The 16,379-nt window shown below is 43.1% G+C and overlaps 1 protein-coding gene across 1 annotated transcript; it reads left to right on the top strand.

Moving 5' to 3' along the window:
- Positions 1-7,342: 7,342 nt before the first annotated feature.
- SLC24A5 (solute carrier family 24 member 5) lies at positions 7,343-16,204 on the top strand. Its single transcript, XM_026709789.2, has 9 exons — positions 7,343-7,779; positions 9,850-10,029; positions 10,732-10,815; positions 10,897-11,000; positions 11,575-11,675; positions 12,759-13,036; positions 13,540-13,746; positions 15,284-15,385; positions 15,863-16,204. The coding sequence occupies exons 1-9, from the start codon at positions 7,554-7,556 to the stop codon at positions 16,183-16,185; spliced, it is 1,605 nt and encodes a 534-aa protein (XP_026565574.2). The 5' UTR covers positions 7,343-7,553; the 3' UTR covers positions 16,186-16,204.
- Positions 16,205-16,379: the final 175 nt, after the last annotated feature.

Genomic DNA, 16,379 nt, shown 5'->3' with positions numbered 1-16,379 from the left:
GGTTCTAGTCTACCTTCAGCCCATGGATGGTTCCTGGGGAACTTCTGTTAGTCTCTCCATCAGCCAAACCCACCTCACAGATAGGTGTCAGGGTTCTGACCGATGCCCTAATGAAATCATGAGCCTCAGGCCAAGCTTCAAAAGAAATCCAGTTATTTATTAGAAGCTCCATGTCAGCATGGACCAAGTGAAGCCAACTCTGACCTCACTTAATTCACGCCTTGGCTCTGACCCTGTTTCCCCCTCCCCCCAAGGTGTGTCATCAGTCACATTCCCCAACAAAGCAATTTTGTGGGTTGTAAAAGTCACTCCCTCCAGCTACTGTAGATCTCCATGGAGGTGACCTTGACGTTGCTGGCTGGAATGTGCTTTGCTTTGACTGAAATGCAAGTTCGATGCAGCTACAAGTCTCAATTCCCCCATTCCCGTTTATGGTGACTCGAGAGCATGTGAGGAACGTGATGTTGACAGTAGGGGTTTTGGGTAGGGGGAAAACAGAAGGTGGGGGCCTTGTCTGGTAGGATAGAAAGTCAACTAATAAATAAATAGCAGCTATGAGAGAGAGAGAAGAAACAAAGAACTCATTCATCTTCTCTACATAGAGATCAATTGCCTTTGACCTTTTCTTAATCAATCCATTAATTAATTACTGGGGCTTCTGTGCCCTTCAGAGTGCCCTAATGAACAGAGGGCAGCTATCTTCCCAAATTGTTTCTATCCAAGCTGAGCATGAGAGAAAAGCTTGTGGTTTTTTTTTTTTTCCCTTTCTCTTCATCTGTTTTCCCTACGCATCATGTTTTTTAGATTATAAAGCTAAGGTCAAGGAGTGTCTTATACAGATATTTATAAGCTGCCCTGGGAGACCTTTTGAGGGAGAGGGGAGAGAAATGTTGAAAAATGAATAAATGCATCTATGTAGACAGAAGGAAAGACTCAGCATCCCACGAAGACCTAACCCAATAAGCCAGTCATTCATTGTGGCCGGTAAACCTAAATAGGTTGGGTGACTGCAACAAAGGTTTATGCTAACAATCTTAATAAAGGAAAAAGTGGTTTTCCTACACATCCCCAAAAGAGGGGTTTTTTAAAAAAAAAATCAACATGAGAGCCATAAGGTGTGATTGAAACCTTCTCCCTCCTTTTTGCATGTGCATTGCAGGACATCTTTAGAGCAGCATGGGGGCCTCGTGGTGAAAACACTCATCCCCCACTCAAAAGGTTGAGAGTTCAATCCTAGGTAGCGGCAGGTGTTTCTCTCCCAGGACGCAAAGAAAAAAAAAATCTGCTGTGAACTCCGCATAGGTGTCCGGAAGGGCATCTGGCCAGTAAATGCTCAGCAGCATCCAGTCTCCCCGATGCTGCCCTGAATAGGGTCATACAAAGAGTTATTGCAGGACACATGTAAGTCTTTGCTTATGCAGTTGTAGTTACCACATTGACTTTTCTTTTAATCTCTGTCCACAGTTAACTGTTGTATTCTGGACATTATCCCATTACACTGGATAATCAGCAAGGCTTACAGTTGCCAAGCCCAGAAGTTAAAGATGATTGTAAATTCTGTACATCATCTAGGCTAAGAACATTTGATCTTGGTTCCAATGAACGCTGGGGCCAAAACTTGCCTAAGAATTTCTTATCCTCTAGAAGATTCAATCACTCATCAGGGAGCTTATTAATCTACTCTCTGTGTTGTAGAACTTATTTTGATTGATAGATTATATGCCATCAAATCGGTGTCATCTCTTAACCATCACATCCTTCATGTCTTCCAAAGGCGTCCTCATCACCACTGTAATTGAACCCATCCATCTTGTGGTTGGTCCTCCCCTCTGTCTCTTTTCTTCCACCTTCCCACCATTGCAAACTTCTCCAGAGAGCTAGCTTTTGGCATAAGGTGACAAGACATATTAATTTTACCCTGGTCACCCATTCTCCAGGGAGAAGTCTTGACTGAGCGGTATGGCAACTCCTTGATTTGTTTTCGTGACTAACCGTGGTATTCTTAGGAATCTTTTCCAAAGGTGAAGTTCAAAAGGATCAGAGTTCTTCTTATTTTTATGGAAGACGTAACATAATCCTTTCATGGCATACAAAAAAGTTCAAAGGGATCAGAGTTCTTCTTATTTTTATGGAAGACATAACATAATCCTTATTTCATGGCATACAAAACATCCTGCAATGATAGAGTGGGTATGACATAATATTTTTTTAAAGAAAAAAAATTATACAGTAGAATGCAAAGAAAATCAGAAGGGTAGTTTCCATACGTAGCTTCTTTTTGGTTTTTCTTATCTGAAAGCTACAGCTGTGATAGAAGAGAGTAAAAGGAAGAAGAATGGGAGCTATCCCACAAAAAATTATGTGTGATTTGTGTTATACATCAAATGCCGGGCCCACTCCTGAAGATTAAAACATAACTAGGTATATGCCTACCTTCGAAAAGAATCGTACAAGATGTTTCAAGTTTATCTGAAAGATAGACCTATCTCTGGAGAATAAGGCAAGAACGCACAAACTCACACCTGAGCACAAACCTCCCAACCATCACTTCAAAACTGACAGCTTTTCATATACAAGGGATCGCCTCATATAAATTAAAATGTCAATCTGTTAACACATGAAACGGGGGCAGGGCTTCAAATGTGTGGTTTCAAACCCCTCTTTGATTATTTCAACTCTCCCTGTGGATATCAAGACAATTCCTCAAAGGAATCCCACTTCTGAAACCAGTTTTCAAAAGCCTGAAAATCCACCCGCTCGATCCCAGAGCGCAAGCACCGTTCTTACTTTATTCTGCTTTTTCCCAGATTTCTGTCTCTTAACATGTTGATTTAAAACATTGGCATCTGCTTTGTATGTATGAAAAAAAAATCCCACAGCAACAGTGGGAAATCCATGTTAGGAAATCAAAATTACCCGTTGAAACCAGGAGAGAATTATAGTTTGAAAGGGCAACATAAAGATTTGCTTAATTTTTTTTTTTTAAGATGGTGATGGTGTCATCACGCCATTGTCAACTCTTTGAGACTGCATAATTTTATTTCTAAGGCTGTAAATTAGGAGTGTGGGGCTGAGGGAGGGCATTTCACAGGATAGCTGTCCTCGTAGGGAAAGAAACGTCATTCCTTTCCACTACAGGTAGTCGAGGGACTTAAGGCCCCAATGGAGCCAACATTTCGGTTGCTAAGCGAGAGTAGTTGCTTGACATGTGGCCTGCGGCCTTTCTCAGCGTGCATCCTTCTCTCTTTCTGCAAAGAACAGAGCCACAATGCTTGCAGAAACCTGGCTTTTATCAACAGATTTCCCCTTCTGAGCCCGAAGCCTTTGCTCTGTCTGAGAGGAGAAACTTCACGAATCTGACAAGGCCACCCGGGGGTGGACTTCAAAAATTTCAGCAACTGGTTCTCTGCCCAGTTGCTGGCTGGGCATGGCCATGGTGGGCGTGGCCTAGTTGGCCTCCTGCACCATGGTTGGGAGGGGGCATTTTTGCTCTCCCCGGGCTCCGGAGGCTTTCCTTGAGCCTCTGGGAGGGCAAAGACGGCCTCCCTGGGCTCCGGAGGCTCTCTGGAAGCCAGAAACAGGCCTTTCTGAACTTCCAGGAGGCCCATTTTTCATCCCTTCCAAGCCTCCATGCATTTACCTGCATCAGAGGTGGTCTTCAGCAGGTTCTGACCAGTTCTGGAGAACCAGTAGCGGAAATTTTGAGCAGTTTGGAATACCACCTCTGACTGATTCCGTCCCCAACTCTTCTCTGCCTCCCATTGAGTCCCAGCTGATCGGCTGGGTCTTTTTTGGTTGCCCTGCACAGGAGAACGGAGCTGGAAAGCAGGTTAGTGGGGTGGGGAGGGAAGGGGGATTTTACAGTATCCTTCCCCTGCCATGCCCACCAAGCCACGCCCACCAAGCCACGCCCACAGAACCGGTAGTAAAAGTTTTTTTGAATCCCACCACTGACCTGCATCCAAAATGGGTCACTTCTGGGAGGGAAGGGGTGGGGTGGGCAGGGCCAGCCAGGAGTGGGATTTGGGGGTTGCTCCAAACTGCACAGAGTCTTAGCTAGGGGCTCCCCTAAACCCCTGAGAACCCTGATGCCACCCCACTCCCTGGCATTGAGAAGCCATCTCAGGTTAGCCGGACCCAATATTTCAAGTACAAATGGCTTAAATCAGAGGCTAATTCCCAAGCGCTCTATATCCATAATGAGTTTAAAATACCAGTTCCATGTCAACCATCTGTCTTCTGTCATTTAGTTGCTAAAGGAAAGGCTGCTTTTTGACAAGTTATCATACTCTTGGATATTTACAGAATGGCAGGGTAACATTAGATGCCTTGGTGTTACTACCCTATAATCGATGTTCTGTTTTGTTAACGGTAAAATCTATAGAGATTTCTGAATGGAAAGGGAAGCTATAAAAAAAAGAACCAAGTATATGTAAATGAGTAAAACTATCAGGAGTGGTAAATATTGAGAAGACCCACAAACATGTTAAGATTTTTTTTTAAAAAAAATGGAATAGATACAACCTGACTTAAGGGGCAATGCTTTTTGGGGGGGGCTTGATTTTTGATAGTTCTGAGAAAATCCAAATGAAGAAGGCTCCAATAAAAGGGAATATTTATAGCTCAGGGTTGACATGAGGGGTCCTTGGTGCTCTCTGAGCCTGCTGGTTTTCTTGCAGATGTTTCGTTACCCTAATTAGGTAACATCATCAGGGCTAATCTAGCTCGAAGAAGGTGTGACAGTGTTCAGTTTGCTTCCATAGTATTTGCCAATCTCATGTGATTGGTTTCACCTTAACATCTCTTCGCTCTCAAAACCCTCCACATCTTGGATCATTTCTCCCACTGAACTCCAGAACCCAAGAACCAAGTAGAACATTCTATCCAGTAGCGGGATTCAAAAATTTTTTTACTACTGGTTCTTGGTGGGCGTGGCAGGGGAAGGATACTGCAAAATCCCCATTCCCTCCCCACCCCACTAACCTGCTTTCCAGCTCCGTTCTCCTGTGCAGGGCAACCAAAGAAGACCCAGCCAATCAGCTGGGACTCAATGGGAGGTGGAGAAGAGATGGGGGTCGGGCCAGTCAGAGGTGGGATTTGCTGGTTCTCCAAACTATTCAAAATTTCCGCTACCGGTTCTCCAGAACTGGTCAGAACCTGCTGAATGCCTACCTCTGATTTTACCACCATTAGAAGAACAAGAAGTCTCCTTAACCTGCACTATCCTCAAACTGATGTCCTCCAGGTGATTTGGACTTCAGTTTCCCCAGGTTTCCTACCTAATAAGAATCCTGGAGTCTCTCACTGCTTACTCATGGTTCATGGAATCAACGGAAAGCAACTTGGGGCCAACTGCAGACCAGTTGTGGTTTTGTTCTGCTCTTGGAATTTAAGTGGAGGACTACTGCAATGGACCTTTTTTTTCCCCCTTTGGACTCCTCTTGAAGGCTGTTTGAGGTTGAAGACAGGACAGAGCAGTGAGATTTTCTCCCTTACTAGGAGGATCTTCAAAGTGCATCTAACTTGAGTCCCAAAGGTGCTTTTTTTTTCAAGAAGCAATTAGACGACCGCTTGTAGATCTCCTCACACCACAGAGTCAGCCATCAGGAGCAATAGACTGGCAGAACCAGAATCAGAACAATTAAGAACGAAGATATCCGCAGCCCTCGCCAGTGCCCAAACACCCCCCACCCCACCCTTCTAATCTGAACTAGACACCAGAAAGTCCTGTTGCCTCTTGAAAAAAGCACTTTGGGGACAACTATGACCTGGATGACTGAGAATCTCCATAGACATCTAATTTGGGTCTTACTTCATAGACATGGACCACGCCTACACTGGCCACATTGGACTCCTAAGCACATCCAAGAAAGTTTGAGGCAATAATATTTGGGAACACTGAAAGCCATATTTTTAAAGATGGGGACTATGAAGGTAGGGTTAGTTCGTGTTGCTCAATCGCTAAGTCATGTCCAACTCTTCATAACGCCATGGATCACAGCATGACAGACCCCCTCCCTTCTCCTTCGCTCTCTGGAAGATTTTGTGCAAATTCATGTTCATTGTATTGATGACCCTATCTAACTATCCCTTCTCCTTTTGCCTTCAACCTTTCCCACCATCAAGGGTCCGTCCCCCGTCCCCTCCAGTGAGTCCTCTCTTCTCATCAGGTGGCCAAAGTATGTAAGCTCCAGCTTCAGTATCTGTCTTTCCAAAGGACAGTCAGGGTTCATTTCCTTTTAAGATGGTTAATGTTAGGTAGATCTGTTTAAAAGTTCTGTCTTCTATTTCAACAGCCGTACCTTCTTATATGGAAAGAATCAGGCTGGAGGATTGGTGTGGGGAGCATACTCCCTGCCCCCCCACACACATCTGACCCACAGGACATAAGTGTCAATTTTGTCCACTGGAGTCAGAATTCAAGAAGCAACTGGTGATCCTTTCCACCCGCCTTCTTATTCCATGCAACTGATAGGCCCAAATATCTCCATGCAAATGATAAGCTGGTTTTAAATGCACCATTATTTAACGGTGTCAAAATACAAGTGTGCAAAATTGACAGGAAAACATTTACCAAAGCTGGCAAGCTATCTAATTCAATAGAAGCCATAACTTGGCATTTTGCCTTTCAATAGCCCGCCCTTATTCCTAGACAGATAAAAAAAAAGCCTGTATCTTGAAACAGGCGAGTGTATTAGCATTTAATCCTTAATTACACAGATAGTTGCTGTGTCGAGAAAGGGCATCTGAACAAGCTGGCAAGAAAGCATCTAAGAAGTTTTGCTATTTGCATGCTTCCAGTTGTTGTTGTTTTCTTACTTGGATAAGATTTTTTTTTTAATGTTTAAATTAAGTTTTTTATTCTTTGCCTGGAATCATCTAGGTGTGCGTTGTGGAACTCACACATAGGTGGCTATATAAATTTGTTTAATAGATCAAATTAATAAATGAGAATCTTTTTTCCTACCCGCCCCCTCTCCCCTATCAAAGCAGAGTTGAGGAAGGTAGAAGCCATCCATGCTCCCTGGACATTCCTACCTTCCCTGTCTAACCAACCCAACCATCATTGCATTTACATTTACATCGTGAGCAGATTCTCTTCATTTTTTCAACTCGGGCTGGGAATCTTCTACAGCCCCTTCAGCCCAAAAGTTCCTTCCAAGTCTGCCTTCAACTAAGACAGGCTCGCCAACCGCTGCAAGATCACCAAAGTTTAAGCAACCAACCCAACAAGGATGCAAGTCACGGGCAAAGGCGCACGAATCCCAACCATCAAATTAAGGCCGCCTCTGTCTGAAAGGAGCCGGCATAGGCGTTAGTGGAGTCCCTTCTAGCCTCGCCGTGTTTCTCTTCCCCGACGAAGAGCTCTGAAGGACCCGAAAGCTTGCACATTTTGTTTAGTTTTTTTTTCCCCTACGCCAAATTCTCCCGCCGCCTCCAACCCTGATCGGCTGATCTCGCGCTGCTTCCCAAAGTCTTTTCTTTCCAGGACTTTAAAGCTTTCCCTCCCTCTCAGGCCCCCGAGCCCAACAAGGCCTTCCCAGCGGACTCACATGATGCTCCCGAGCCCGGTCTCCTGCCTGCCTGCCCGCCTACCCGCCCTGCCCAATGCGCCCCGGTTCCAGCCTTGCAAGATGCATCCAGCTCAGCATCAGCCCAAAAGCCGCCGGACTCCCTGCGTGGTCGCCCTGGGTCTGGGGCTGCTTTGGGGGACGGGAGCCTTTGTAGGGGGGCTTCCTTTGCCGGGGGCGAGCGCTCAGCACCTCCGCGAGGATCCAGGTAAGGCCGAGCGAGTTCCTCTTCCCCCTTTGCAGCTGCCTCCTCCGTGTCCTGCGCGCACTGCCCCCCGGCAAAGGGCGTCCTTTGGCAGTTGGGAGTAGGTCGGTTCCCCTCTTGTGGACTCGTCTACTTGTGAGTAAGTTGTACTCGGTGGAGCCAGGTTGCTCTCCCGATAGGTCCTTGCCAGGCACAGGAGTGGAATTAGGAGGGTGGCGGTTATAACCATGCATGCATTCGGGTTTCAATTCATGGGATCCCCTCAACCAGGAGCATTGATAAGGATAAAAGAGGGTCTCAGGATTTGGTGACAAAATCAGAAAGGAGGAAGTGAGAAGCCGCCTGGGAAAGCCAAGGGAAATCGTCAAAACCATAAAAAAAGCGAAAGTTAAGAATATTTTGGAAACCTGATGCGGCATGGTTCAGTTAATCCTCCAGGGATTTGAAGGCAAACGAAGATCCAGGCAGAAGAAGAACATCATGGCTTCAAAATTTAAGGGACTGATCTGGACAAAACTCAACAGCACTTTTTCGTGCGGCTGTTGATCAAAATAGGATTGCCAACATCCGATGATGGATATGGCACAAGAAGAAGAAGGTCTCAGGATTGTGACTTTCAGAATTTGCATTCCAGAGTGTGCTGTTGGAGCAGGGGTCGCCAACTTTTTGGACCTCAGGGACCACCAAACCCATAATTTTAAATCCCACGGACCGTTAATATGAATTTTGACTCACGGTGGCTTGCTGGCGTTTTCCCAGCAGAGACCCTGGGGAAATCCCCCAAAAAGTCTGCAAGAAAATTCCCCACCCGGTTTTCCTACCGATCGATCATTCTTTATTTGGGATCGCAGGATACCGTCTCCAGCTCTGTTCTCATGGGGGAAAGAGAGAGAGACTTTTGGCTTCATGCAAGGAAAGCAGCAGTAGCAGCAAAAGTCTTTCTTTCTCTTCCCAAAACTCCACCAGAAAGGAGTCTTTGCCGGCGCAGCCTCTTGGAGCAGGAGGCCTTGCAGGGTCCCAGAGACTCATTTCTGGCAGAGTTTGGAGGAGAGAAAGAAAGACTTTTGCTGCCCAAAGCAGAAGAAAACAGAAGCAGCCCAGTGTCCAGGTGAGGCTGCTGGGGCAAGTGGGGTAAGTTTTGCCCTTCCTCCCTTCACTACCTCATGTTGTTCACCATGTAAGCAATGCAAGCCTTGTGTTCCCACGGGCCATGTGGGTGGTGCAACCTTGTGTTCCCACGCAGCTTGGATTAATTGCTTTGGGGGGTGCTTTGAGGATGACATTTCTCTGTGGATCACCAAAATTTTCTCGTGGACCACTAGTGGTCCCTGGCAACCACTGCTTTGGAGTGTGTGTGTAGTCATTGCCAGCTTGGAAATCCTGTTGAAATAGAAAGGTTTGGTTTCTGCAGAAGAGAATCTACCTGGAAAAGTTGAGCCTTGTTTGGGGGTGTCGCGAAGGGCTTTTTTGTGTCTCCATACTTTCTGCTAATAGGTGAGGAATGATTAGAAAAAGGACCACACCTGTACAGATGATGGGGTTAGTGGTGGTAGAGGTCCCAGCATCCTTTTTTGCCATGAGCAGAAAACATTTTGGGCATTGTCCCAAGGATGCTTTTTCAAAAGGCAACTGGACTTTCTAGGTGTTTTTTTCCCTTGAAAAGGTTTAGCTTCTCATCCAAGAAGCTTCTTCCATTCTGCCTGAATTCTTCAGAACTAAAGAAGCTTCTTGGATGAGAAGCGAAACATTTTCAAGGAAAAACCCAAGAAGGTCCAGTTGCCTTTTGGAAAAGTGCCTTTGGGACAACCATGATCTGGAGGATTAAGAATCTCCGTAGACATTTTGGAGAATTAGATGACAGTATTTCAGTAAGGATAAATACATTTGGGAAGAGCCGTATGCTTTTATTATTATTATTATTTAAGCGAAGTCTTTTTTTAAGCTACTTCCCCTACAAAAGAAAGAGACCATCCTTGTCATTTCTGCCTTGCCCTCCAGTTCTTCAAAGTAAAAATACTAAGGCAGCCGAGATCGGCTTTTTACGAAATTAGGATTTCCTGATTTGCTTTACAGAAAACAAAAGCCAGTGTGTTCTCTCCCCATCGTCGGAATTCCCCGATGGGTTTTTCACACCGCAAGAACGAGTAGAAGGTGGCATCGTGATCTATTTCATCATCATTTTTTACATGTTCCTGGCAGTGGCCATAGTCTGTGATGACTACTTCCTCCCAGCGTTGGAGATGATCAGTCATAGTAAGTCTCCCGTGGGCTATCTTATCCCCTTCCCAAAAAACCGAATTGCCGTTCCGAGACAATTCTGGGCACAAGGCAACTGCAGTTTAGAAAAAAGTTATGTGGGGTTTTTTTGTGTGGCTAATTGTAGGAAAAAGGATCCGAAAGCCGGGAGCAAAGAATTCAAGGATTATCTCTTGGGCTTGATCAGTACTGAACAAAGAGCCTCCTCGGTAGAGTGAGAGCGCTGGGAGCGTATTCATCTCCTCGGCAGATAAAAAGGATTTGGGAAAGCAGCTATGAAATGCGTTCTGGACAAAGACAAATTTCCAAGAATATTGGCAACCGCCACATAATGGGCCGAGCCATGACTGACTCCTTTTGTCAGGATTCCGGCAGTTACCCCAATTAAATCATGAGTCTCGAGCCAAACTTCCAAAACCTATCTATCTTATCTCTATCTGTCATCTATCTGGCGATCATCTAGCTATCATCTAGCTAGCTGTCATCTATCTATCAAATTATATAAAGTATAATTATCATTTATGGCTATTTTTAGTCGTATTATATCAATACCTTGTAAGTTGCTTGGAGCCATTGAACACTGAGGGGATATAAGAAGAAGTAAAATAAATAAATAGAGAAATGAAAATGTTGTCCCATGATTTTTACAATCCCTGATGATTGCATGCCTCTTTTCTCTTGTCTCCATTGATCCTATAGCTCTTGGCCTCTCTCAGGATGTAGCAGGAGCAACCTTCATGGCAGCTGGCAGTTCTGCTCCCGAATTAGTCACAGCCTTTCTTGGTAAGCCACCCTTTAACCAGCACACAGTTGAGTCCTTGCAACAGCAAAAGTCAGTCCTATCAACCAATGCTTCATTTTTAGGTGTTTTTGTCACAAAGGGCGATATTGGGGTCAGCACCATTCTTGGCTCCGCCATCTACAATCTTCTCGGCATCTGTGCAGCCTGTGGACTCTTAGCTGGCATGGTATGTTCTCTTTTTTTATGATTCCACCTTCCTCTTTAACTGTAAAGGGAAATTAATTTGGGGCCAGTTGACAGTACTTTCCAGGTAGGATGTTATCAATTGGGGATAACTGAAAAAGTTTAGTGTACTAAGTTACTGAGATCTTGGTACTTTTAGAAAGTTGATAGTGAGGAACATACATCCTACAAGTTGTATCCAATAATTTCCATATTGCAGATGGAAATATCTTAGGTTTAGTAGAATGAAGTTGCTTTACTGGGCTTATTGACATTTTAAAGGCATTCTCGGATGAAATTTGGAACATGTCAACCAAACCATGACTGATGGTAGTCATGAAGATCAGTGGCTATTCATGGTGGTGGGACTGCCTCTGAAGGCCATGTGCTGAGAGATGGTGGGCTACCATGTGTACTTGATCCCTGGGAGAATGCACAATTGGACTAGATGGGTCAAGGTCCAATCCAACAGGGCACTACTTATATTCTCAAAAGACCCATTTGTTACGGAGACTTGAAAAAGCTCATCCAAATGTCTTCAAAATGCTCATACACTCCAAATGTATTGTATTCTCTAGGTTTCACACCTGTCTTGCTGGCCATTGTTCAGAGATTGCTTGGCTTACATTATTAGCGCTGGGGCAGTTCTTGCCATGATTGTGGACAACCAAGTTTATTGGTAAGCATTCCCCAAAAATACCGCTCCCTCTTATTTTATTCAAGTGAAACAGCACAGAAAGAACTGGCTGCTCATATATGCACTGCAGATCTTTTAGACGACACATTTTTATCTTTATGTTTTGCTTTTCAACACTTAACTTTAAGGTGCATGGTTGGCTGGTTTAATGAGTAGATTGATTGGTTGCTTACACTTAAAGGCACACTTTAAATATTTGGAGAAGAGACGGTTCTTGGTTGCTACAGTGACTTGAGAAGCATATACATTTAATAATTGATTACTGCAAGGAAATGCTTTTCAAACATTATTTAGCCGCCTATGTTCATTAGAGACAAATTGCTGGAATTCTTTGCTCTTTGAATGAGCAATCTGGCATGTGGAGTGAATATGAGCTCTACATCATATGGACTGCCAGATCCCAAGCAGGCTGCCTTCTATCAGCAAGTCACAATGCTATGCAGAGGTTGCCAGCTTCTTTATTCAGATATTTTAGCAAGAGAAGATATGGAGCCTTTGATTTTTCAGGCCACGCCTCTGCAGTTGAGGACTTGAATCATCATGAATGGTTTTTATGTGAGACGAATTCATTGCCACAAAGAATTATTCTCCAACCACAGATGCAACCTGTTATCTCTTGCATTTCGGTCACGCTGGTGGATCTTGGAGATGTAGCGAAAATGCAGAGCAAATGTTCTAGTGAAATCTGCCCGTTTTTGATAAAGAATCTGATAGAGCCTGATACGCTTTTGACTTCTTCTGGTCACCCGTATTTCAAGCACAAAGTCTGCAGTTTGGAGCTAGGCAGACCTAGAAAATATCGTTCGATATAAAAGCATGTGTATTGCCATGAAAAAGCCCCAAATTTTAAGCCATACAATCTGCGGGAACAGCTGGAAAATAATTCATGTACCGAACTCAAGAACAATTCCTAGTGCAATGGGAAATGCAAGATACATTTGACTTGCTTCACGCAAGTCTTATCACAGTTAGTGATTGGACAAGCTGCAACTGGTTAGGTTTGCCTGCCAAAGTGGGTGGTTTCACACAACCTGACATTGATGCAAAATTTTTACTTTGTCTTAGGTATGAATGTGCTTCACTCCTGTTGATATATGGACTCTATATTTTAGTACTCTGCTTTGACATTAAAATCAACCAATATTTCATGAGCAAATTTAGTCCTTGCTGCACCTGTTTCTTGGTGGTCACGGAAGAGGCCGAAGACCAGCCACTGTCAGGATGGAGGGACGAGACTCAACCTCTCGTTCGGCGACAATCAAGATCAGACAACGACATTTTTCATGAGTCTGATTACACTCAACTTTCAGCAAGCTTACATGGACCTGATACCATTTCTGAAGGTATTTTTTTTTTATCCAGCCTCTTTAAAAACTGTTGCAAGAACTGCTAAGATGTATTGTTTTTTGGAATCCTAACCCCAAAATTATGAGGCATGTAGTATTTTTTTTATTCTTCATATTTTTCAAATGCTGGAAGTAAAGTTGATACAAAGGTAACTAAACATCTAATAAGTATGTCAAGACTATGTCATTAATTTGCAAAAAGGTTGTGATTAAGTATACAACTCCCCAGTCCAACACATTGGCCCCTGGGATATCTATGGGGCAAGCCAAGGACAAGTACCTAATTTTTGCTTTTTGTTACTTAATTTCTAAGATACAAAGCTTCCAATTTTCAGATTTTTACATCTAGAGAAAAAATTTAATGGAACAATAAAGCCCTATATATTTATAATAAAGACAGCTTTGTAAAGAACTAAAATAGCTACATTATCAGGAAAACCGAGTATGTACTTTTAAACATCAGGATCTCATTTCTTTAAACGATTCTTTTCATCGGACAGATCCCCCGAGCGTGTTCACCGTGCCTGAAGCAGATCTGAAGAGAATTCTGTGGGTGCTTGCCCTTCCCATCATCACTGTACTGTACCTGACGATTCCAGACTGCAGAAAACCCTTTTGGAAAAAGTGGTTCATGCTTTCCTTCTCTATGTCGGCAGTGTGGATTTCTGCCTTTACATACATTCTTGTGTGGATGGTGACCATAGTGGGTAGGTTTACAATGGGCTAGTTCTTATTAGCCTGCCTGCTCCAACCAACACGTTAATGGCATCTCAAAATACAAAGCTTGATTTCAGGTGATATGTCTGCAGAGATCACATGTTAAGACTGCATATTAGAGTGGAACAATGAATGCCCAATATTCACATGATACTGAGGGCTGTGTACGTATCTAGAGCAGCCAAGGGTATGTCTCTTTAAAAAAAAATCACTTGAGGGTTGTTTTCAAGCCAGTCTAGGTGTCCCAAAATGTATGACCATTTTAAATGTGTAGCTCCTGGCTTAGGTAACCTACAACCTTCAGACTCTGAAAGGTTTTACCTGAGCATCTAATGCAAAACACTGCAGGGATAGACATCTGCTTAAGGTAAACCCATTCTTAATACAAGGATGATGTAAAAGGAAACAAAATCTAGAACCCTCAGACTGATTAAGAGTATGCCCTATAAAAGAGCTAATATGGACAGGAAATTGTTTTACGCTAGTAAAGGAGAAACTGACTTGCCAAGTATCAGACCATGGCATATTTTGACTGTGTGTTCCTGATTAAGCCACAATGGCTGGGTTACTGAATTAAAAAAAAAAAAACCATTAAGGCTTAGAACAGTGCATGAATTGTGTTCTTCCAGCCCAGTGTTTGTCAAACTGACACTGTGACACTCTTTTCCACAATCCCCCATTTAATGTTTTCCCCTGTATGTTCAAGAGAAGGAACTAGAATCCTTCCCCATATCAGATGCTGTCACACTGGATTGCAGTCCCAACACTTGCCTGCAATTACATTATCTAGAAGAAGCCTATCCAAGAACGTCAAAACCACGTTTAGATTGTTTCTCACTACACAAGTGAAATAAATTCAAAACAAGTGTTGGACAATGAATCTAAATTTTGGCCTTTTTAAAATTAAGCCGTTATTGGCTCTTATTTAAAGCTTAGGAAACACAAGTGAAAACTTGTGCCTCACATGAAAATATATTTTATAGCAGAAAAGACTGCATTTCACCACTATTCTACAAACCAAATGTCTCCCTTGCTTTTCATCTGAATTTAGTTCTTAGAGCAAGGATTATTAGCAGGCTCCAGACCCCTCCTCCTATGAAAATGCATTTTTCCCCAAGAGTAGATTATTGAGAGGTTAGTGCCTCATATGACTTCAATCAGCTCATGTGATAAAGATGCCAAAGTAACTGAGGGGATTAGGCTGGTTGTAGCTATTCTAAAGGGCTGCGTTGTCCAGAATAGCAGGCTTCTTTGGCATTTGAAGGAAAGGTTATATAGCTTTTCACAGTATTCATTAACCAAGTTTTTCAAAGCTAAATAGCTTCCTCTGTTCAACTCGTGCAGTTGAGGGGTTATCTGCTTTCAGAATAAAAACTGTAGCTTAGTTCATTGCGCTACCAGGTTGCTGTATTCTGGTCAGGTCATTTTGATTTTAAAATGCAATTCTCTTAAAATATTAGGTATGATTGCTTCCCAATTCATTCTCAAGGAAATGAGATGTTTGCTTTTGGATTTTTCTGATTACAGGGGAAACTCTGCATATTCCTGAAACTATAATGGGCCTTACGCTACTAGCAGCTGGAACCAGCATTCCAGACACAATTGCCAGTGTTCTCGTGGCTAAAAGAGGTAAAATCCTTTGCATCTGTTAAGCTATCATGGCCAAGTTAGTAACCATGTGACAAAATGGGACCCCTTTTCCAGTTTTTGACATCTTTGACACCTAAATTTGCTGAATTAATAAGCTGACTACATTCAGAAGTGGTTTTTCCAATTCTTTTACCTAATAATTACTGGGATGAGACCATTGCCTTTTGTCCTACTTGGAAAGTGAGTGATTCCCATTAAAATACTAATTTCACTCCATTTTGGATGAGCCTAGGGGTGTCACTCTTAACATTGATCTGAAGGTATTTTCAAACTTGTTAAGGCCACAGATGACAGTCCTGTGGACAAGATAGAGCAAAGGTCTTTTAAACATAAAATTGGGTTGCTATCATCTCTTTCTGTGAGCTGGACAGTCGTCTAGATTTGATTCATAACAAACAAATAAAATACCACAGCAAACTTCTTAAGATTGACATATTAATATGTTCTATCTTGCAGGGAAAGGAGATATGGCCATGTCGAACATTGTAGGATCCAATGTGTTTGATTTGTTGTGCTTGGGATTACCTTGGTTTATAAAAACTGCCTTTGTTGACCCATCAGGCCCTGTGCTTGTGAACAGCAGCGGATTGACCTATACGGCCATTTCTCTCATTTGTTCTATTGTTTTTATTTTTCTGGCCGTTCATCTGAATGGCTGGAAATTAGACAAAAAACTGGGAGCCATTTCCCTTCTGATGTACGTAGCCTTTGCCACGTTATCAATTCTGTATGAACTTGGAATCATAGGGAACAATCCAATAAAGAATTGTGGCAACTAATTCGTTTGGCTTTTGGTTTTGTATCAATTCGCCATCATGTGGAATAAGGAATGGAAAGAGTCAATCTCTTCATTTCGCCAAGAAATAAAAAACCCCAACATCTCCATGGGCTGTAAAACGCATTTAGAGAAAAATCTACATCATGACGTTTTTTTAAAAAAAATCACGGTTAATGATGAATGCGATAAAGAATT

The sequence above is a fragment of the Pseudonaja textilis genome, chromosome 13, assembly GCF_049901715.1.
Source record: "Pseudonaja textilis isolate UNSWEBS1 chromosome 13, rPseTex1.2, whole genome shotgun sequence".
Taxonomy (NCBI): Eukaryota; Metazoa; Chordata; class Lepidosauria; order Squamata; family Elapidae; genus Pseudonaja; species Pseudonaja textilis.
This window is presented reverse-complemented; position numbering and strand designations above follow the sequence as displayed.